This window comes from Lepisosteus platostomus, chromosome 4, assembly GCF_059453375.1.
Source record: "Lepisosteus platostomus isolate fLepPlt1 chromosome 4, fLepPlt1.hap1, whole genome shotgun sequence".
Lineage (NCBI taxonomy): Eukaryota > Metazoa > Chordata > Actinopteri > Semionotiformes > Lepisosteidae > Lepisosteus > Lepisosteus platostomus.
Genome location: NC_142614.1, coordinates 15,212,111 through 15,234,451, shown reverse-complemented (window position 1 = coordinate 15,234,451; position 22,341 = coordinate 15,212,111). Strand labels below are relative to the sequence as shown.

The 22,341-nt window shown below is 42.3% G+C and overlaps 1 protein-coding gene across 3 annotated transcripts in view; it reads right to left on the bottom strand.

The window, feature by feature from the left end:
• The window catches only part of myo5b (myosin VB), a 114,464-nt gene that overhangs the window by 10,215 nt on the left and 81,908 nt on the right, over nt 1–22,341 (bottom strand). For 2 of the 3 annotated variants that reach the window (XM_088628659.1, XM_088628658.1), the window contains exons 19-33: nt 21,357–21,568; nt 21,089–21,245; nt 20,382–20,621; nt 19,695–19,931; nt 18,494–18,587; nt 16,321–16,466; nt 15,577–15,696; nt 14,617–14,751; nt 12,320–12,391; nt 9,608–9,847; nt 7,964–8,058; nt 4,401–4,478; nt 1,332–1,530; nt 1,090–1,183; nt 292–435 (exon numbers count right to left, since the gene is read on the bottom strand). In XM_088628659.1, the coding sequence (XP_088484785.1) occupies nt 292–435; nt 1,090–1,183; nt 1,332–1,530; nt 4,401–4,478; nt 7,964–8,058; nt 9,608–9,847; nt 12,320–12,391; nt 14,617–14,751; nt 15,577–15,696; nt 16,321–16,466; nt 18,494–18,587; nt 19,695–19,931; nt 20,382–20,621; nt 21,089–21,245; nt 21,357–21,568 (2,263 nt within the window). The remainder of the gene's footprint in view (nt 1–291; nt 436–1,089; nt 1,184–1,331; nt 1,531–4,400; nt 4,479–7,963; nt 8,059–9,607; nt 9,848–12,319; nt 12,392–14,616; nt 14,752–15,576; nt 15,697–16,320; nt 16,467–18,493; nt 18,588–19,694; nt 19,932–20,381; nt 20,622–21,088; nt 21,246–21,356; nt 21,569–22,341) is intronic. The other variant, XM_088628660.1, reaches the window with a different exon arrangement.

Genomic DNA, 22,341 nt, shown 5'->3' with positions numbered 1-22,341 from the left:
GTCCAGCCTGGGCTCACGCTACTTGTGTGCAAAAAAGGGTTTTGTGGTGATGTCAGAACTCTCTGCTTCAAGGGCATGAATACTGTACACCTTGGATAAGAAATTGTCTCCCTTGTTGGCTTCTCCTAGTACTTTTGCCTCTAAACCACTGATGAGGATTTGACCGGTTTCCTAAGGAGCAGCAGTGGAGACTGAACTCTAGCTCAGGGCTGTACTGTACCTGTGATGAGGATTTGACCAGTTTCCTAACGAGCAGCAGTGGAGACTGAGCTCTAGCCCAGGATACTGTACCTGTGATGAGGAGTTTCACCAGCAGGGCCTCGTCCTCCTTGCAGTACTCCAGCATGCCCTCGAAATCCTTGTCTTTCCTCTGCACCGTCACCTGCCGGGTGAGCTCATGGCGCCGCCTCTCCGTCTTCTCCGAGGTCTGGGATACTGGAGAGAGAGACAGGAGATGGAGCACACCAGTCAGACCAAAGAGGCAGACTGAGGTTGGGGCACAGGCACTTTTTAAAATCAAGAAGTCCTCTCTTTTTCATTTAGAGAGCACATGCAAGTACTTGGGAGAGGGTTCCAGAGAACTGAAATCTCTGTCCCGATGAAGTGACAGTGGGTCAAAGCCAGACTACACTCCCTTGTCACCCCCTGTGTACCTACACACCCCTTGTCCACTTTGCACTTTGGAATCATGGTTCGAAGCTCTGAGCTCTGGGAGACAGCAAGAGTCCATACTGATGCTCTGGTGCTTCAAGCCTGTGGCTGATCTCCCAACTCGTATCACATCCTGCCCTAAAGCTCACTTTTATACCCCAGCTTTTAATTCTGCTTCATGTACCCTTTCAAATTTGTGTATTATTCTGTTGTTTGACTGTTTTACTGTACAGAGCCATGAGATGATGTACCATGAAAGACACTACATAAAATATATTTGATGCATTTATAACACTTTGATTGAAATTCCATTTAAATCCTGCCCTGTTTGCTCTCTCACACGTAAGCTTAACAGACCTCCTCCAGACAAAGTGGAGACGTGAGTGAAAGGACTGATATCATCACCAGAAACTCCCCATGAACTGCTACTCCTCTCACCTTCCAGCTCCTGGACCTTCTTCATGTAGATCCTCAGCTGTTTCTTCAGTTTCTTCTCGTTCTTCTCCAGTTTTTCCAGCAGCTCCTTCAGGTCCTAGAAGCCCAGGAGCAAACCAGAGGTGTTAAGGCGAGCCGCGCACACTTGTCACTTGTGTTCCATGAGGCGACCGTCTCGTCTTGCTGGACGCGGGACTGGTCAGAGCAGACAGACAGAAGGGCGAGACGGCGGAGGCGGTTCGCACCAGGTTCTCGTTGGTGAGCCGGGTGATCTCCTGCTGGATGCTGAACTCCACTTGCGCTTCGGGCGAGAGAGAGAGGGTCTGGCTGAGCAGCTCCTGCTTCCTCTCGATGTCGTCCTTCAGGACCTCGATCTGGGTGCGCAGGGCCACCAGCTCGTCCTCGTGCTGCCGGCTCTGTGTCTGGAGCTGGCCTTCCAGCAGCCTGGGGAAGAGAACACCACTCACTGGAGAGCCCCAAGCATCACAGGCATGTAGAGAAATACTACTGTCCTTGCAGGGCTGCGAGGAGCATTGAACCCCAGGTGACAGAACAAGTTGCCAGTGTAATTCTTTTGCAAGGAATCTTTCTGAACAAACTCTTATAGCTGCATAAACTGATGAAGTTCTTCATCGTCTTTCCGAATAAATCCATACAGATACATAAACCTATGCAAGATCATCTTTGTGTACAAACTCTTACAGCTGCATAAACTATGATGCACATTGTCATCTCCTATACAAACTCTCAGAGCTGAGAAAGATTTTCATAATCTTTGTGTACAAACTCTTACAGCTGCATAAACTATGATGAACATTGTCATCTCCTATACAAACTCTCAGAGCTGAGAAAGAGTTTCATAATCTTTGTGTACAAACTCTTACAGCTGCATAAACTATGATGAACATTGTCATCTCCTATACAAACTCTCAGAGCTGAGGAAGATCTTCATCATCTTTCTGTACGAACTCTTCCAGTTGAAGATCATCATCATATTTCTGTATGAATCCTTACTGCTACATACACTACAATGAATATTTACAGTTTATTCTTTTATTTCAGCTTTGATTTCATGCCTTCACTTTTTCCTAGTCTTCATAAAACTAACAGGGTGATGAAGAAAAATCAAAGTAGACTTCCTTTCTACTGTATCGGAAAAACTCCATGTACTGCAAGTCTGTTTGATTTTGTAAAAGGGTGAGATAACCTTTGAGAGAGTTAATACAGTACGTTAGCAAATGTTTATTCAATAAAATAATGAGCTTTTGATGTCTGATAAGAAGGCAACTGTTGGGTTCTGTGAAAACTGAATTTCCATTCTGTTTTTCAGAAATCCAATTTGCTGCAGTTAGCTGTTCAATTTACATACAGTACATCTTGACTGTTCAAATTGTGAGGTAAAAAAACATCTTACATACAAATCTTATCAGAGCTCAAAGAATTTCTGAGACACCTAACATGTCCCCCTTCAGCTAATTTGCAACTAGAATTAACTGAACCAAAGGACACAAAGAATTAATTAGCCCTGGAAGAGGGGGAAAGGAAGTCACAATTCAGTATTAGAAGTTTAAAAAAAAAACTATTTGTTAACTATTCAATCATTAGTCAATGTAAAAATAACCAGATTTTTTATTTCATAAAAACACTTGCAGTAGGCCATTTTAGAGTAATAAAAGGTGAATCTTTCCTTTGAGAAAACTACTCAAAGGAAACTACTCTCAATTCCATTAAACACAATATGTCAGGACCAACAATGGCATTTTCCCATTGCTTTTGAAACCGAGGATTGGCACCAGGACACATCATCTTAGACCTGCATTTGTATTCTCAAGGGAAGATCTCAGGTCCCATTCTCAACATAAAACACAGCCCTTCCCCCCATTTTATATACTCATATTTTTTTCCGTTTTGAACAAATGGAATTTGACCACTATTAAACATACAGTAACCAAATGTAATAAAAAAGAAAAATATGTTCTGTGTAAGAGGGTATTGGCAATGGAAATACAGATTCACCTGTATATCACAGACTGATTTGCATTTTTGACACAGAACGTTTCTCCTTACAATATTAATGGTGAAGTTACCCCTTTTCTCGAAACTGTACACAGTGTGAGAGATGAATACTTCTATTACAATGAGCACTTGAGGGAAGCATATGCTCGCCTGCCTTTCAAGTGACCTCTATGGTCAAGACACAGCAGGAACGACATGGAGGATGACTGATGATGCACAGGTCACTGTGGGGATATGAAAAGCATGATGGAGGGAGTGGAATAATCGCACACCCCTTTCCGCAGGAAACAGGGAGAAGAAGAGATCTGCTATATGGAGACAATCAGGTAGGGAATATCCTAGGAACCCTATATCAACAGCACAGATGCAACACCTGTCTGAGTTCTTCTGTCAGACTGCTTGTTTTCTAAGATGTTGGATCAGCCACTTCCCTTTCTCTTTTTTTGACACTGACAAATTCACTTCCTAGAATCCGTCTTCGTTTCGCAGCTCCGGCTCCCAGTAGTGGCACGGTCCATTCCCAAAAAACTGGGAGGAACTGGGAGTGCGTGTTTCCTGACTCGCATGTTCCAGACATGCATGCTAATGCCAGTTGTGTCTATATCTCCAGTGTTTGCAGTTTTGTAAAACAGATCTCAGGTCAGTGAAATTATAAACAAATTCACATACTCCCTTGGAATTTTTTTTTTTTGTACACACACACTTACTTACATGCTCTAAAACGTTACTTGCCCACCAGGCAGCGCTTTTAAATACGTAGGTGAGTATTTGTGGTATTTTCAGTTCATGTGTTTTGCCCCTTGTAATAATTTTATGTGAGTCTGCGTTGAGGTCTTTGCTTTTGCTGGAAGAATGTAAATCGACAAGAGTGAAACAAAAGGCTGAGGCTTATACCATCTGTGCATATCACCTTTCTAGCCCTCCTGATCTCCACAAAGAACACACTGAAGACATCCTGTAAAAAGACAGCAGTTTAAACGTTGAAGCTTAGATATAAGCTCGAGTGGCCAAGCTCTCTACTGATAGGTCCTTGACTGTTTCACCCTGATTCTGTTCAAACACAGACTGCTCCTTTCTGAAGAACCCAATGGCAGTGTCTTGGAGCACACATTCCAAGTACCCTGTGAGGGCAGGATCTCCATCACATCCCTCCAAATGATGAGAGTGACACAGAATGGCAATGAATGGCCAGACATGAGTCTCACATGACAGATAAGGCTAACAAAGCTCAGCGTGTGCCCAGCTCCAACATGCACGAAACACACAGCTGAGCGCAGGAAAGGAGAGAAGCAGATAACCTGGCGACTTGCTTTAAACCCTGGTAGGCCAGGCCCAGCTCCCCATCTTCGTTCAAGTAGCCCCAGTCCTGGGCCTTGCTGGAAACCACAGCCACAGCAGGAGGAGAAGGAGAAGGAGGAGAAGGACAGGGTGGAGAAAACAAAGCAAGACAGATTAATAGCGCTGGCAAAGATAGGAGCTGAAAGGAAAACGCACACTTGAAAAGGCAGCCAACGCTAAGTAACATGGAAAGAGACCAAGCTGTTATTTGCCAATGTGCCGCTGTCTGCTGGAAAGCCACTTGGCACACCATGTAAAATACTGAAAGCATTTTAAGGGCTTTCTTAAACACTGCATCTCAACAGACCTCCAAGGCAGCAGAAATGGTGTTCCTTATTTTTGTCTAAAACTCTGCCTGGGCCTGTCTCCTGACTTCGAGTGGCTTGGCTTCTCCTTGTGATGCCCCCTGATTGTGCTCTGCCTGTTATCAGCTGGTTGAAGGAGCTGTGTAAATCAGCCCTGCCTGGCCTCCCCAGCCCTATATCTGTCTCCACACAGCTGCAGTATACAGTACGTAGCAAGCAAAGCTGTGGAAACAGACAACGGCATTAAAGCAGAAAGCATCTAATTTGTGCAGTACTACTCTACAGTTGTCAAATGACAAACCCCTTCTTAATTCTTAATTCTCAAAGTGTGTGTTAAATTCCCTAAGACCAAGATTTTCCTGAGAGAACAGGACTTCATATACAGTACGTAGGTAACTAATTCCACCTCCATATACTGTACAGTATACAAGAAACCAGCCAACTGATAAGACATAGAACAAAGGTCACGGGGCTCAAGAAAGGCTTTTTTAATGAAGGATTAGTTGCTTTGTAGTTTAACAACATCCTTGTTATGTTTGCACTTTCCTTACTGAAAGTCATACTGTGGGGGAATTGCAAATATCACAAAATACATTTCAAAACCTGCCTTCTGTCAGAACAGAAGCCGATTAATTGCATTTCTGTGCTACATCATAGTTTCAAAGATGCGTCTTAAAAAATACGAGCAGTGGCTATTGATCAGACTGTCAAAGGGAATTTCTGGGACTTTCAGTCAGTGAGAAATTGACAGTCAGTGCCCGTGTGCTCTACAAACTGTGCAGACTCCTATTGTTTAACAAACAGGCTCTTACATTAGGTCCTGACATGTAAGACCTGCCTCTGTGCAGATCGATGGAGTTTTTTTCTCCTCTACTAACAGAAAATTGTCAGTGACTTTTTTGTCAGCGAGTTGTACTGCAGGACTTTATGGGTTGAAATGGCTCTTTTAAAAGCAAAGATTACTTGGAAAAGGAAGAACCACACTCTTCAGGGTAATTGCTTTTACAGCAGACCATTTTTAACACATTTTCTCTGGGAGGAGAAAAAGACAAACTAAAAAAACAAGCTTTTTTTAGAAAGGTGTATATTATGTATTGGTTTTGTATTTCACTCACTGTCACAACATTAGACGCTGGTCATGAAGTAATGATGTTGGAATGCACAAGCAGTAAACAAACCTAGAACAAACCAGATGGACCCTGGAGCAAAACTGCATTGTTAATAAAATTATAGAAAATATTTTTTAAAAACTGTTGTTTACTTAGCTATTATGCATGAGCAGTAATGTAATACTATGTCCTGCTGGCTCCGATGCCAAAGACAGCTGCACAGTTGTGTTTTTTAATAGCCCTTTGCCCATTTTATGTTTTTCAAATCTCATTGATCAGAAATGGATCCTGCATACTAGTGACTAATACAGTTTGTCATGGCTTTCACAAACCTCACAAGCTAGAGGCTAGAAAAGGAATTTAAAAATAATGTTACTTTAGTTTTTGAGTCAATGCAGAATGCTAAATCATATTTCCCTTTGACAGGTCGTTGAAATATTGCCAAAGCCAACTGGTTCTGCTCCCTTAGTTCCACCACAGCATGCGGATCTTTATTTCAGCTAACACAGGTGTAGTCTTTTTCTTTCATTCTGTTTTTTGTTTAGTGGTTTGATGATTGAGAATGACTTTTTGGCAGACTGAAAGTGGGAGCATTTTCCCCAGTAATCTTGATATCATCACAGTGCTGTCAGCCATTCCTATTGCCTGGAAACCATCACAGTAGCAGTATTGCAAGGCTGAAATCTATGAATTTAGATTATGAACAGATTGATAAAACATCATACAGTGTTGACCATTGTAACCTCTGTTATGAACTCTAAAGTCTCTAAAGTCTACTGCTCATTTCTCTGCTGTAGCCACTCAGCATACCAGTAATAGCACTTTTATTTCACCACAAGTCTCAAATCCATCTAAAGAATGGCAACAAAAGCTCACTATTCAATCTAAGTTTCTCGTGCCTCCCACTCTGCCCCAGGAAAATGGCCAACAGATAAACTCAATCTTGGTAATATGCTTTTCCAGTTATTATTAAAGAGCAGACACATTAGAGATGAATTCAAATCAAGATGAGATTAATAATATAGGACTGCTACTCTATTTTAAATGTGAAGATACAACCCAGGGTGTGTTAATAAACAGAGACATGTTTTTCTTTCTTAGACACTGCAAAAACAATAATTTACAGCAGGTAAGACTTTACAGTAATATTAAAACTGAACTGCAAAGCTTAATTGTACTGTAGCTAGAACTGAAACTCTTCATTGAATCTCTTCTCTTCCACTGAATTTACTGTATTTTCTTTTCTGAACAGAAGCACTATTTGTGACATTATTGAGCAAATATATTTTTTTCATAGCTAAGTGCCACACGCAGAACAGGGAGCACAAATTCTACAAATTCACAGCAACTGTTTTTCACTATTAGTGTATATGCTAGAAAAAATCATCTTTTTTTCCTGCTCTAATTTGACCAACCCATTAAAGGTTCAGCCACCCGGTTCTACAAATACAGTATTGTTTTAAGCTTTTTATTTCACCCTCTTCATGTGTACTACGACCTTTCATTAGTTTCAGTGATTGTGAAAAATAAGTCTGAGAAAAACAAACTCAATGAATCAACTGAAAAAGCTGTATACTGTAGATACAGGTGTTGTGCCACTAACTGAACTTAGGAAAAGCGTTTAACCGCAAGCATAACACAGATACACACAAGAAACAGTGTAAGAGTATCCAAAAACACCCCTAAATCTGTCACATCATGGTCATCCACAATCTGGGGTTCCTAACCCCGGTTTTAAGGACCTTCACACCTCCAAGCATTCGTTCCAGATGAATTTCAGGTACACCATTGAGCTCTTAACTGACCTGATAATAGGCTGACCTTGAGCCTTTTAATTGTTTTCAGTTCCTCAACAACATCCGAGGTTTGTCTTTAAACGGCTACGTTTCATAAATGACTCCAAACCGATTTGGGCTTCAGCTAAAGGAAGATGTTACTGCACTTGAACGATTCACTTCCCGGAGCTCAAATGCTCTCGTCTGGACCAGATCTTGTCTGGCTGCCTTGTCAGGCATGCCTGTTGTTGAAGGGAGGGATGCAGTAAAAAGGCTACCTTTTCTAAAGAAGCGGAGAGACTACTACTAATATATCAGAGGCTAGTTCACTTACTTTTTGGACTCGCACATCCCATGGTAGGCCTGAATGGCCTCGTCCCTGTTCATGTTCTTGTTGCTGTTATTCCACTCAGGCATAGTGCTGGGTTCCTGCAAGCACACAAACAGCAGCAGTGTCAGTTCTGCCATGAACTTGCCCACCTTGGGCTGACTTTGTAAAACCAGGCAATTAATCATAACAGTAAACAAAGAAATAATATCAAACCGAAGCACCATGACTTTTTAAATTTATTTTACAGCTGCACAGCCTTTACAATCTCGGAATTTCAAGAATTACTTGAAAGCCCCATTACCAACTTGTAGTCTGATGTCACAAGCCAGGGAAGGTTTAGAGAGACCAAAAAGGAAAAAGGAAACAAGGGTGCTGCTAAGTGGTGTTGGTGACCGCTGGTTGGGGCTCTTACATCTGGAGCAGAATTTCCACATCAATCCCCCAGTACTGTATGTCAACAGGACTTCAGTTGAGATGCTAAATGGAGGTCTTGATTACTGACTCATTGGACATCCTACAGCGCTTTGTAAGCATAGGGCTTATTAACGCTTTTGTCTGGCTACATTCCACTATAGGTTGGCATTGTCCTATCTAGCTTAATATCCCCCTTAATTCAATTGATGAATTCATTTTGCAATTTCCACCTGATCTGCTGTGTAGTGCGGCTGCTGGAACAGAGTGTTAAATAGTCCTTGCTGATCACAAATCCTCTCCACATGTATTCAAATGCCCACCCTTCCATAGAATCAGATTGTTTTATTTTTGTAAAACACAATAGAAAACAGATCTCTCTTGGATCTGAGATTTTACTGCTTTGGCCACCAGCTCATATATACTGCTTTCAGATTTACTTTCTCTATCAGTTGTATCAAAATCACCTGGTGTTACAATTAAAGTTTTTCTGCATATAGCCACCTGAAGCAGAAGAAAAAATGAGTAGTGAAAAACATGAATTCAGATTCCAGAAAGCACCAGGGGGAAATTCAGCTTGAAACAGCCTCAGCAACTTCAAAAGCAGATTTGTAGGGCTGTATAATTAAGTGTTTATAATTAAGCAGTGCTGTGCTATGAGCTTTTGGGTCATGGATCTCTTAGCCGTCAATAGATTTGCTCCCAGTGCCAACACAACCAGGAAAACCCACTACATCAAATTAATCTACAGCATCACAACCCCACATTCAAGCTGAGCTCCTTATACGTTTGTCCCTTTCAGCTGCAGCCTGCTGTCATCAAAGTGCTCGCCTTTGTTTCCCCCTTCCTGCGTGCAGGACGACAATTAATTAGCAAAAGCATCAAGTGCAATTACATCTACAATTACACACCCTGCACCCTCTGTTGCAATTTCAGCCGGCAGATCACAGCTGTGAAACAAGCAGGAATGGACCACAGAATCTTAATATGAAAAAAAACCGAAACCATGCCTGACTGCCATTCATTGTGAAATTGTGTGGCTAAATTTTTCAACGCACCTAAAAGCACAGGGGAAATTAAAAACTTCTTTGCTTCAGTGACAGACAGTTCAAGGTTCAAAGTTGCACCTCCACAGTGAAGGATGACTGCTGCACTGACACAAATGCACAGTGTTTGTGCTGAAGTACCGAGGACAGCACTCAATCCCACAATGCCCAGGGGAACAAAGGGACTTACAATGCGTTTGTCTGGTTCCTTTTGTTGGGCAGAGCTCACGATCTGCGTCCTCAGGATTAGCACCTCCTCCTTTCGCACCTCCAGCTCCTCATTGGCTGCCTTGAGCTGGTTGAGCAGCAGATTGTAGCTCTCCTGCAGCTCATTGGAGGAGTTGTTCTGCGTGGCCCTCTCGGCGATGGCCTTCCTCAGCTCGTTCAGGTCATTCTTCAGCTTCTTGTTTTCAGACTCCAGCTCTTGTCTCTGCCAGGTAACAGAAGAAAAATAAAAGTGATGGGTGTTGAATACAGGGAGAGTAATTTGTATCAGGCGAGTTTTTCTAGGAGCTCAACCTAAAAATGCAGCTGTTCAGAGAGATCGGTTGTCTTTATTCAGGAATATAAAAATAGAAGGACCCAGGTATTATACAAGAAGGACAAGAAAATCGTTTCAACCTTACTTAAAAAAATCTTTCTGCAAGTGTCGTTTCTGCAACCTAATGGAAATGATCCTACTATCTGTGAACATCACTCCAAGGTTCCTTAGTAACATAGAGACTGTTTCCACTCTTTGTGTCTTAATAGATTATGTACTATGCGGTCTTCTTTTGTACTGACTGATTTTCGGGGTAGTGCTAATTGGCTATGTTTAAACCTGGTATAACTCTTCATTACCCAAAAGCTGCTCTGAGGTTTGCTTGATTCTGTGCTTAAGGAACAGACCAGCCAGACAACTTAATCCAATTTTTATTCTTTCAAATGCATCCATTTTCCAAACATTTGCCTTTATAACTGATGAGCCATTCTACAGCATGGGAAAAAGGAATCCCCTGTGAATTACAAAGTTTCCAACAGCCAGGAGGAATAGAAAGATGTACTTTGGGGAACTCTTATCCCAGAGCACTGCTGGTTATGAGATAAAGAAGGATCGACTGTGGTCACCGGAATACTAATGGCTGCTTGAAGGACAGGACCCATATTTTCTCAAATTATCTGGTTGAAAGGCAAAGGAGAGTTACATTAAATTAAATTTCCCAACAAAGGGGATTCTGCCAGTCATTGTCAGAGCCCCTGCCCTCTCACCTCAAAGCTGAAAGCCACACTTTAATTTCCAGTGTTTAACAATCAAACACTTTTGAAAGGTACAATTAGCAGACAATTCCAGTTACAGTATCTGTGTTTGGAGGATTTTTTAAAAGATTGTACTCCTCCAATCTCTAGATTCTGACTTGCCACATCTCTGCGTACTTCTCTTCTGTGTGTGAGTGGGAGTTGATAATGCAGGGCTATAATTACAGCTCACGCTGTGTACAGTACCTCAGCGTGAGAGAAACAGAGCTGCTTCAGAAAGCCCACTTATGAAACACACAATCATGCCTTCGGGGTAGATCAATTTTATTTGTAAGCCCTGTGGTCATCCTTACACAGAATGTATCTTCTATTTGACAAAACCCAAAGAGAAAAGGTTAAGTCACGATTTACACTGATATACACTGAACAACACAAGACAACTGAAGACAACACAAAATTACTGTTCCATGCCTGGCCATGTTTGAGGATGTTCACTACAATCAGGGCTCCATTCCAAGATACTAGTTTTATCTGTTTTGACCTCTTCTGATAACACCACCAGAGAATTACCTGTAAGTTGTATTAAGCTATCAAACACAGACCTTTCAACATTGCGAAAAATGCCTATAGGTTAATGATTTGTGAATTAGACCCAATTTATCCATGACAAAGTTTATTTTGTTTATTCAGTCAGTGCATTTGGGGTGGGATCTCAATTTGTGATTAAAATGGGTCTTTATACTGACCACTGATCATATTGTTATTACTACTTTATTTAGCTGTTGCTTTTATCTGAAACAGCCTGTATTTGTACACATTCACACAACTGGATATTTTGCTGTAGCAATTTGACTGAAGTACCCTGTTGTAGCAGTGCTCCACCAGGGATTCGAACCCACAGCCTTCCAGATACACGTCCACAGCCCTGAACACTTGTCCTCATGAAAGCGATCATACTTCTATTACACAAGTCAGTAAATGCAGCACAGCATTTTCCAGAAAGTCTCAATATGCATAGTACATGAACATCCCGTTTTACAAAGAGCATAATGTGTATTGTAATTCTCATGATGCTGAAGAAGTCTGCCAGGATGATTCTGTCAACACCTCTCAGTATTCTGAACACTCCTGTTGGATCCCTTAGCAATGCTCTCTGTTCAAGACTGAAAAGGTTAAGTTTGGTCAGTCTCCCATATCTTAAAAGAGACTATTTCAAGTCTCTCTTCTGTGGATTACTGAGGAGTAATGTATTTTCTATATAGGTGATGGCGAGAATTGTAAACAATATTCCACATATGTAAGGAAAGACCATAGTTAAGCTATAACAAGTTCATGTTCAAAATTTCTCACTTCAAAGCAATCAAGGTAAAGTGAGGAGAATCTTGCAATTACAGCAGTTGATTTATATCTATTAATGGTTAACTTTACAGTCAATGCAACAAACATCAGCTCCGTTCAAGCATGACTTTTTCCACGTTTTGTAGTTCACGACAGCTAAAGGTACTGTACTCTCAGTCAAGTACTCACCCACAGTTCCACATGCCAGAACGCAAACAATATAAAACAGGCACATTTATATAAAAAACTGAAAAGCAGAAGAGACATTGATACAGCTAGCGGCGTCTTGGACACAAGCAGCAGGAGGGGCAGAGATAGCGATCTGTACCTTGAGACTGTTGTAGGCTGAGTCGGCAATGCGGTCCTCATCTTGATCCGCTGTGCTCTTGTGCTCGTTCCCCTGAAAGGCAACACAGCAAGGACTCTGGGTTTAGTGGATGCAGCAGGCTGCTCTGCTGGGACAGACATCTGCTGATCGATATGCAGTGGTTCAATGTGGACGGACAATTTGAAAACTGTGCCATGTTCACATTTCTTGACTCTTTTTTTTTTACCAGATTATCATACAGTTTCGCCATCGTGAGTGTTCCTCTTTGCTGTTATTGATATATTAGCATGATCTTGCCCAGTCTCAGGGAGATCTTTAATTAAATAATTTACCGGACAGGAAAGGTCTTGTTGACAGGTCTTTTGTAAATTTATAAAAAAGGAGAAAACCAAAAACAGTAGCACCCTAGTCTAGACTAGAAGAAGGAGCAGCCTTTGTTCATGTGTAAGATCACAAAATACCAGAAAAGGAGAGAAGAAAGAGAATTTGTCACCCCATCAGATTTATTATTTCAGGGTAAAGGTGGAAGGGTCAGGAAAACCTTATTTATGGCCAATGGCTTTAGTTAGGAGTGTAACTGTCTTATTCATAGCAAGACAACTAAATTACACATTATCTTTTCTACAGTTTTAAAATCTAATAGTTTATCATTATATTAACAAACCCCTGTTAGTAACACGAAGTGCTAAATGTATCCAAATGAACCACAAAAATGCAAGACATTAGGAGCTAAGGTGTACTGAAAGATAGAAGGCCACATTAGTTTCTTGACATTACTCTGTGATAACTTGTAATACTTTGTGATAATGTTGATAGAAAATACACAATTTACTGTATATCAATGTTCCAACTCCAGCAGCTTTTTAAAAACTGCGGACCTTTTATAATGTTCTACTGTACCTTACCACAGTATTTCTGTAATGGAGTTTCAACACAGAGAAGAAGAAGAGCATGCTCTAGAATCTCAACCACTCCATCTTTTACACACAGCCTCCACCACTCCTGCCTCATTAAATAAAAATGTCTCTCTTCAGAAAATCTCAAGGCTTTCTCAGAAACAGAGGAGAGATTTATCATTGCTGTCTAAATATATAGAAACTAAGGAAAGACCAACATTAAAGTTTTTAAGAACCACTAAGTACCTACATTTTGCTGAATTATGCAGGGAGATGAACATGAATTTTTCACACAGTTTTTCTCCACATTTGGAAGGTTTGGTATAGTGCACCAACACAGTTTCTATTTCTGTCAATCCTGATTTTGAACAGTTTGGTTGTGTAAGACATCAAGGACTTGGTGCTTAATCGTTTTGCCTAATGAAAAGATTACTTCCACAAGGCTTTGACAGCCCTTGATCCGAGATTATCACTCCCACAGGGAAACTTCTTAAAATGGTCATAGGTTTGGTTTGGTTAAGTATGCTTATGAATTCTCTTACCATGGCTAACAGGTTGACTGGCAAGATGAGAGCAACACGCAAAGAGCTCTTTGTTTTTTTTATTTCAATTAATACTGAGGGCCTTGAAGAACTTGCAAGAATGAAAACAAACAGCAGACTCTGAATCATAAACTGCAGGCAGAACTTCACTTTTTTATTATTACTAATTTATTTGTCCCACGTTATTATTTAAAATAACTTACACTTGCACCCTTTTAAACCGTTGGGCAACTTCTTGAAGCAATGCAGACAAAGTACCTTGTTCAGGGGTACAACAGTAGTGTCTCCCCTGGGATTTGAATCAACAAACTTCCAGTTAGGAGTCCAGAACCTTCACTACCACTCCACACACCTTTCCATATTGGCTTGGCATCCGTTATTTAAAAGATTGTTTTCTCCTGTGACTGCATGTGTGCACAAGCAGGGGTGTGTGAGAATTTAGAAGGCACTGAACAGCCTGCACTTCAATCCACAACCTTACATTGCTGACTTGAGCTACTCCAATTGCACCAGCTCACAGGATTATTAAGCAATTAGAGTTTCAGTTACTGGCAAATAATGGGAAAATATCCCCTCATAATGAGAGCAAATTATGTCTGTTCCACGATAGAAGAAATTGCAATGTTAAGCGTGATGCGTAGCTGGCTGCCTAATTATTCGTTCAGACAGAAAATGACTACACAAAGATTGGAAATGAAGTGCAGGGTCCTTCTAATTCTCCCATAAAAATCTGCAGAGCCCTAATCGTAAGAGACAGAAGAAAACCCAAACTAAATCATAACAAGTGGTGGAAAACGAGCCCTGGCAGCCAAGCGTATAAACCGAAACCACAGGAGACAGAGGGCGGGGAGAGAGAGACCTTGCGCTTGACGAGCTCCTCCATCTTCTCCATGTCAGCCTGGAGCCGGCGTCTCTCCTGCTCCAGCTCCCTCACGCGTTTCTGGAGCTTCATGAAGAGACTCATGTCCATGGCCGCCTTCTCCAGGCCCATGTCCTGCCGCCGGGGAACAGCACACAGGAAGGAAAGACAGACACCGTCAGGGACAAGAGACCCACCTGCAGGTCAGGAATCTGCCACAAGCAGCACCCGAACAAAGCCAGCTCCCGTAAGCAATGACTGCTGCCTTCTTATGGCAAGAAGCCTCTTTAAGAGCATATTTACTGTCGTGTGTGAAGTAATGTGGATTAAAAAAAATGAGTTTTCAATCGAAAAACGTACTCCAATGTGCATCAAGCGCTTACCACCTTGCAAAGTTCATGCTTCATTTTGTAAAGCAGAAAACATTGTTAGTCACAGATCAGGAACTCCTGTACCTTTGCGCCAGGAAGTGATATATTAATATAACATTGCAGACATTCTGTCAGTTCAATCTTGCTTCAGGGAAAAAAAAGAGCTCTGATAACAGTGACCCCGAACAAGAAAATCCAGATGGTAAATTCACAAAAAATTCAAAGCATTACTGTAGATTTAACAATGAAATTATTTAGGCGGAAGTTGAGGAGAGTTTATTGATGACTTAGGTAGAAGGCAGCCACTGTGGTTTTTACAGGTTTTCAGCAAAGTGATGGCGTGGAATTACAAGCTCTCTGTAAGGCCTTGACTAGTGTCTCAACCCTAACGAACCTTTGTTAAAAACTCAATTTTGGTGCTTTAAAAACAGTAAAAATGTAAACATCTTTAATAATTATAACTGATTTTCCACTAATAAGTGGAGAAGGGGAAGTGTAAAGTTAAAAACTGAAACACCCAGAGAACTGGGGAAATTAAGCTCTGCACTGCGATCAATCGGACCCAGGCTCAGAAGGGCCGCTGCCTTACCTCCACCTGCTGGATGGCGTCATCTGTGTCGCCCACCTCGGAGGTGGAGATGGAGGGGTAGTTGGAGTCTGACTCCAGACTGCTCTGATTGGACGGGTTCCTCCTGTGTCCAGGATGGAACTACGGACAAGGACAAGAAACGAAAGGTGTAAAAAGGGAAAGTATAAACACCCAATTCACGTCAAGCACCTCCAGGAAGCTAAAGCATTGTTTTCTTCCTAGCGTCTCGCATTCCTTTGCGGTCTTCCTGGCTTCTATTGTAACCCACATGCCTGGCAGGTCACAATTCAGAAAGTGAGTCAAGGCTGTTTGACTAGAGTGGCCAGCTCAGGTCCTGCCAGTAATTCAACTATTGAAAGAAGACTGGCCCACAAATACATGTAGCAAGCAACAGACACTCACAATGCCAATAAAATGGTTTGAGTGACTTGAGAGGAATTGTCTTTTGAAAAAAGAAACACCACTTCTCTACAGAGAATTCACTCTTAATGGGATAAGATTTAAGATGATATGTACAAGATGATACATACCGACCCTATCTGTGGTAGAAAAGAGAAGACAGCAGCTGGAGTCATACTTAAGAGATGGCTTCCCTATCATTCTCATGCAGGGTGAGGAATGAACCATATTCCTGCCCTGAATATTTTCTTCAGTAGGATACAAGCAACAGAAGAAGTCGAAAAACAACGTTGTCTTGTTTTTGAGATGTTTAGATAGACAGTGGGGATTCGAGCGAACTCCTACCTTGGCCAGAGAGACCTCGTCCTGCAAGTTCTCGTATCTCTGCTCCAGCCGGGAGTACTCCTTCACCAGGTTCTGGTAGCGCCGGCGCTCCTCCTCCAGCTCGGCCTGCAGGTGGGTCTCCTTCTGAGAGACGCTGGTGACCTGGTCTGAGAGGAGAGCGACACGGGTTGACACTCAGACCGACCCTCCACACGCACGCGTCCCCTATTCCTTACGGCAGTGTGTCTCTCCATCACTCCACGCTGGCAAATTATAAGTGTCAAAAAAGGATTCAAGGAAACTTTCTTCCCATCAGACCCAAGCAAGATTTACGATATACCCATGTCACGAGCATCAACAATGTACTCTGAGCCTTCACTAGTATTTTCTACTATTACAACACATCGGACTGTGATTCATACAGCTCAAGGTAAACTGGACAGGAACAGCCGGAATGATTTGTTGTAGTACTGCAGCTGAATAATCACGTTTACCAATCAGATTCAATTCAGTTGTCAGGTGTTCCTTGTCATTAACATCATTTGTTCCTCTCTAACAACTGACAAAGCTAAAAGGCTACTACATAGTACAGATCTATAAGGGTTAACAGTTATCTGACAAAAAAATGGCTTAACCTTTAGTAGAAGATTACCATGGATTTGCTGTCTTTCTGTATCAAAGACATGAAAAACATTCAGTATAAAGAGCAGAACAATTAAAAAAGTTTGAGATTTTTGCACCACAGTGTTTATTCACACATTTATATGTGATCACGCATCTACGTACACCAACTAATGGTTTTCCCCAAACAAACCAGTGGTATTTTTCTGAGTCATTTTCAAGGAGTGGTTGTGCCACAGTGAGAATGATATACAGTGCAAGACCAAGCTCTTGTTTCATGCCTGGTGTCAAGCTGCACATACTGTACATTTGGAGTCAAATGAAGAAAGCTCACATGGCAAGACTCCATTCATATGCATTTTTTACTATTTAACACCCATCTGCTATCTGGAATCCTGTGTCAAAACGTGCTGCAGCTGTGGAACACGCACACATGGCAAGTGTTGATTCATAAAGAAATGTTGAGCAATTTCCCCCCTTTAATTAAAAATAAACGCTGTCAGGATTGTCTCAAAACAGCGCTCATACAGTAAACCTGAGACATGTCTTCAAAATTAACTACAGCATGAAAAATCTGAAGAGCCCCCCTCTATGACAAACCTAGATTTTTATTAAAGAACATAAAAAAACACAGGTCCCAAAGTGAAATCAATGCACTCATACAGCTCTGCCTTCTCAATTACTTTCAGTCAGATTTTCCTGCCCAAGCAGCCCAGACAGATGTGATACTGGCAGGTATCCAGGTTCTTTTGAGCTGATAAGTAGGACCTTTATCTTCTCTCCAAACTGCACGCTGAGCATTACGTTTAGCATCATTGTTATTGAAGTAGGCTGCATTTTCACTCCTCTGCACATTCGCATCAGTCAGGGAGAAAGTGCTGAGCTTCAGACAGCTCGTGCTGCAGCATCATGCTTTCAGCAATGTCTACATCAGTATCTGTTCATGCGACCCCACCCTCCCCAGTTAGTTGATGCTTGATGCTGCACTTTAAACCTGCTGGAAATGAGCTCTTTTGGGCAAATTTTCAGAGATGGCAATGGGTTGTGGAAACAATGTAAATCTTCATATTTAATCTATTAACAAGCATAAGAGAATTTTCTGAAATGAGAAGGTAGTTTCTGACATTACTGAAACAAATCTGATGTCTTAAAGGTAGGAATAACATCCTTCTCTAAATATGTTCTCCTTTTTGTTAATTTCAGAGCTCTAGAATTATAATTCCTAAACAGAAAACTTTAAAAGGCATTGAGTTAGGGGCACTGAAGAGACCACCTGCTTCACACTGTCAAGAGGCCTGGTTGTACAGTTCCCAAAGCCTCATATTTCTTCAAAGGTCAACTGCAACCCAATACCCTTTCAGTCTGATCCAAGCAGACCTCACAGAAAGGCATTCATTGTGAAAAGGAAGAAATGTTCTTTAAAAGGGCAGAACCTTCACATTGATACTCAAGAGAATATCTCCTGAGAAATGAAGTCATGGAATCCGAACTATAGGCTGATTGTCAAGAAAACGAAGGAGTGGCTAGAACATTATGGTAAAAGCCCTGATGGATCCAATCCAACGTCTCTCACCTGCATTGTTCTTGGACTGGCGCAGAATCTTCTGGTTCATCTCTTCCTTCTCCTCCTTCAGCAGGGTATTTTCCTTCTCCAGATCCTCCACTCTCTGCACAAGAGGAAACACTGTTCACTCACTGTTCTTCTCTCCCACTCACCATCTTTCTGCCTAATACTGCCAGCAGTGTTCTAATTGCCCAAAAGGCTTTTAGAAACAACTGAGATGTGCAAGTACAGTAGGACCTGAAGCATTAACAAGTCTGTAGAATAATAGTGCTGTAGGGCTGGAATTTGTGATGGTTATGGTGTGTTTTTTTATTTGTTTTTAAAGAGTGGAATTCTTAGATCTTGTGCTAGTTACAGGTGGAGTGAGAGACAGAGAGTGAAAGGAAATCCATACTATAAACACCCTATTTGTTTTTTTTTGTTTTGTATTAAATGAGCTTTTCCAGATTGAGAATAAATAAAACTTTATAATGAAACCCAACATTATATGGTGGTAAGCGTGGGATTAAACCCCATCTTTCTAAAAAACATCAATGTTTCCATCTTTAGTAACTGAACTGAAACAAAACACACCCAACAAACATCACACAGCCCAGTTCTACGTTAGTTGTATTTTCGCCTGTATCTAAGCCCTTTAAATGCCGGTTTGTTTAAAGGGTTCGATTCTGTCCTCTGCAGTACAGGTCTTACAACAGTTTGTACCCAGTGAGATAAACAAATCTTTGTGGGTCAAACACATTGAGAATAAGTGACCAGATGAGCAAAAAAGGTTTTTCAAAGTGAGGACATTTAGAAATATTGGTGTGTGGGTGGCAGAGGGATAGTGCCTGTAGATATTCTCTGTATGCCTGAGTCTGTTTTATATATACTGTATCACATAAACATAAATAGGTTTGGTAAACATTAACATTAGTGCTCAAGGCAGATTACACCTTGAATAGAAAATAATTCATAGGTGGCCAAATGTTTCTGGAAGAAGCAATGTTATAGTCATCCTTGTGGCATTAGGTCCTTTTTAATAAACAAAAAGGTTCTGCCCAGTTATTATTCTGAAGAATTTAAATGATGAGAGAGAAAATCTGGCACTTTTAATGAACTGAATGCCTCCCTCCCTCACAAGACATCGTGTTTCCGAGTCTCCTCGCAAAACCAGGATTGCCGGTTGTGAGGGGTTGTGCAGCTCTAAGCGCAGAGACCATGGGGATCTCACCTGCAGGAGGCTGGCCTTCTCCATGGAGTGCTCCTCCTCCAGCTGTGTGTGCTGGGCTTGGGCTCTCTCCAGCTCCGCTCGCAGCCTCTCCACCTCCTCTCGCAGGGAGCTGAGCTGGTTGCTGTCTCCCTGCCGGCTGCGGAAGAGCTCCAGCTCCTTCTGCAGCTTCCCCACCTCTGTGGCGAAGGTGGAGTTGGCTGCCGCCAGCTGTTCGGTCTGGGCCTTGTGTTCCTTGCTCTATGGTAGGAAAAGAAATTGAGGGAGGTCTGGCTCCTTAAAACTAGATAAAGTGTTTCACTTCGTATCAGCAGAAATGTGATGCACATAAAACAACGAAAACAGTTAACTTGATTATCTTTTCCAGCTATCAATCATTTCTTACACCAGTGCACCCACCACTGTGATCTAACAGCTTTATATTAACTATGTTTAAGGAATAAACTACTGTATTTCTTTGAGCAATAAACATTTTTGAGTGTCTGGAATTCCAGGTACGGTTAAGTTATTCAGGACGTTTTTCATCCTTTGGTTTCACTAACACTCCTAACACTACGATGGAGGTCATTCCTCAAGGTGAGAGATGCTGGGGTGATGAGTGTGGCCCGACCGTTTCCCCTGTTCTCCGTGCACCATGAGCTTTGGGTATATTCCAGCCACTCTGTCTCTGGCCCCGAGCTCTGGCATTACCTGCTCGTCCATTTTGCGCTGCAGCTGCACGATCTTGTTCTCCATGCCGATGTTGAGCTTTTTGAGGTGCTGCGCTGAGCGCGCCTCGATCTTGAGCTGCTTCAGCTGCCTCTTGGCCTGCAGGCGCCTGTACGCGCACTGGATGGTGATGGCAGCGTTCCGGGCGCGCTGAAACTTCTTCCTCTCCAGCCAGCCTCTTACAGTCTTCTGAATGATCACCGCCTTGTGGTGCAGCAGGAACTGAGGAGGGGGGAGATGGGTAGGGGTTACAAAACAACAACAACACAGCACTAGGAGTTAAGCATGTCCCCACATTCAACAAAAATGATACTGAGCATCAGGGAGGCTTTGTCTGTTGCAGTATTTAGTCATTCCCTCTACCTCCATTCCCTCTACCCCAAATGCAACCTCTATCATTAGCTTGCAGTTACTTTTTGAACAATTATACTGCCTTATCTTATGAAAACATGCAGTTCAGTCAAAGTGAGGACAAATGCAACAAAGGGAGCAACAGCATCAAAGGGAGAAGAGATGCACAGCCTGTCATTGTTCCTCATGACGGCACATCAAAAGATGACCATGTGAAATACATCCACTGGACAGGTGCCGCCATGCTGTGGGGCGATCAGAAAAGACAGACACCTCGGGGAGTGCTCGGTAATTGCTCAGAACACAGCTGTGGCTGGGAAGCACGCGAGATGCGGTACCTCCTGATAAATCCGCCTGGTGAACATGCCTCTCGCGAAGGCCTGAATGGTTATGACGGCCTGCCGCACTCTGAGGTAGGCCCGCCGGTCGCGCACCATCCTGCGCTGCTTCTGGAACACCAGGGTGGCCCGCGTCCTTCTCAGCTGCTCCGCCAGCCTGCGAGAGAAACGAGGGGAAAGAACAGACATGACACCAGAACCGGGACGAGGATGAGGGCTGAGCGCAGACAGCCAGCAGGTCCGGAACGCATCTTTCGGCGGCACTGACCTGCGGGCCAGGTACCCTCGGCCATATCTCTGCAGGGTGATGGCGGACTTCCGGATCTTTCTGTACTTGACCCTCTGCAGCCAGCCGCGCACCGTCTTCTGGATCTTGATGCAGGCCGAGCGGAACTTGTCCGCCCGCAGCTTCTCCAGGTAGGCCACCTGGCCAGCTCGGAAGAAGATCTTGGTTTTGCCAAATTGGAATTTGTCGGGGTCCTGCCAAGGGTGAAACAGTCACAAGTGGATTAGCCAAAAAAAACTCACTAATTCAGAAAGGTCACAACCGTGAGCATAAATATACAGCCAAATAGGAGCTAAGGGATGTACATAAGTAAAGATTTTCTGGTCAAATCTCCCACAACAAAGTATTACTAGCTGTTGTCATTAATTGTGAACTGCTGTCCTCATAAGCACAGTGATTAAGATCCTATTAAAAGTGAAAAGTTCATAAATAATTTTTTTTTTTTGCGAGTACGAGACCTGTAGGACACAGCCAAGCTCTCTCAAGGACAGCAAATTCCAAACTGAGGAAAGCTCTGGTGGTGCTGGAGCAGAGAGGGAGGTATAAAGCAAAGAAAAATAACTAGATGAGAAGTAAAACATTTTAAAATGTTTAGTTAATAATAAACAACAGGACAGTAAAAAGATTTGCCTGGATGTGAATCTTCGTTGAAATGTATTAAAACAAGCTGCTTTAAGGGAGGCGAGGGAGGATACAGCTACAGCACTGCCCTATGCGAGGAAAAGGTTATTTTATTTCACATCCTACACAAAAGTGAAATAGTCACCACTCAAAACGGCTGTGGACATAAAGCATCACCAGAGTTTGTTTTAAAATGGATAAATTTAGCTGATGTACACAAGGAGACAGCAAGGCAGGCCAACCAACATGAAGCAACAGACCCTTGAGAGGCATGTTACAAGGAAAAAACATCATCCTGTACCACTCAGAAACCAGGGTTTAGAAAGTAGGATCATGAAACATTTTC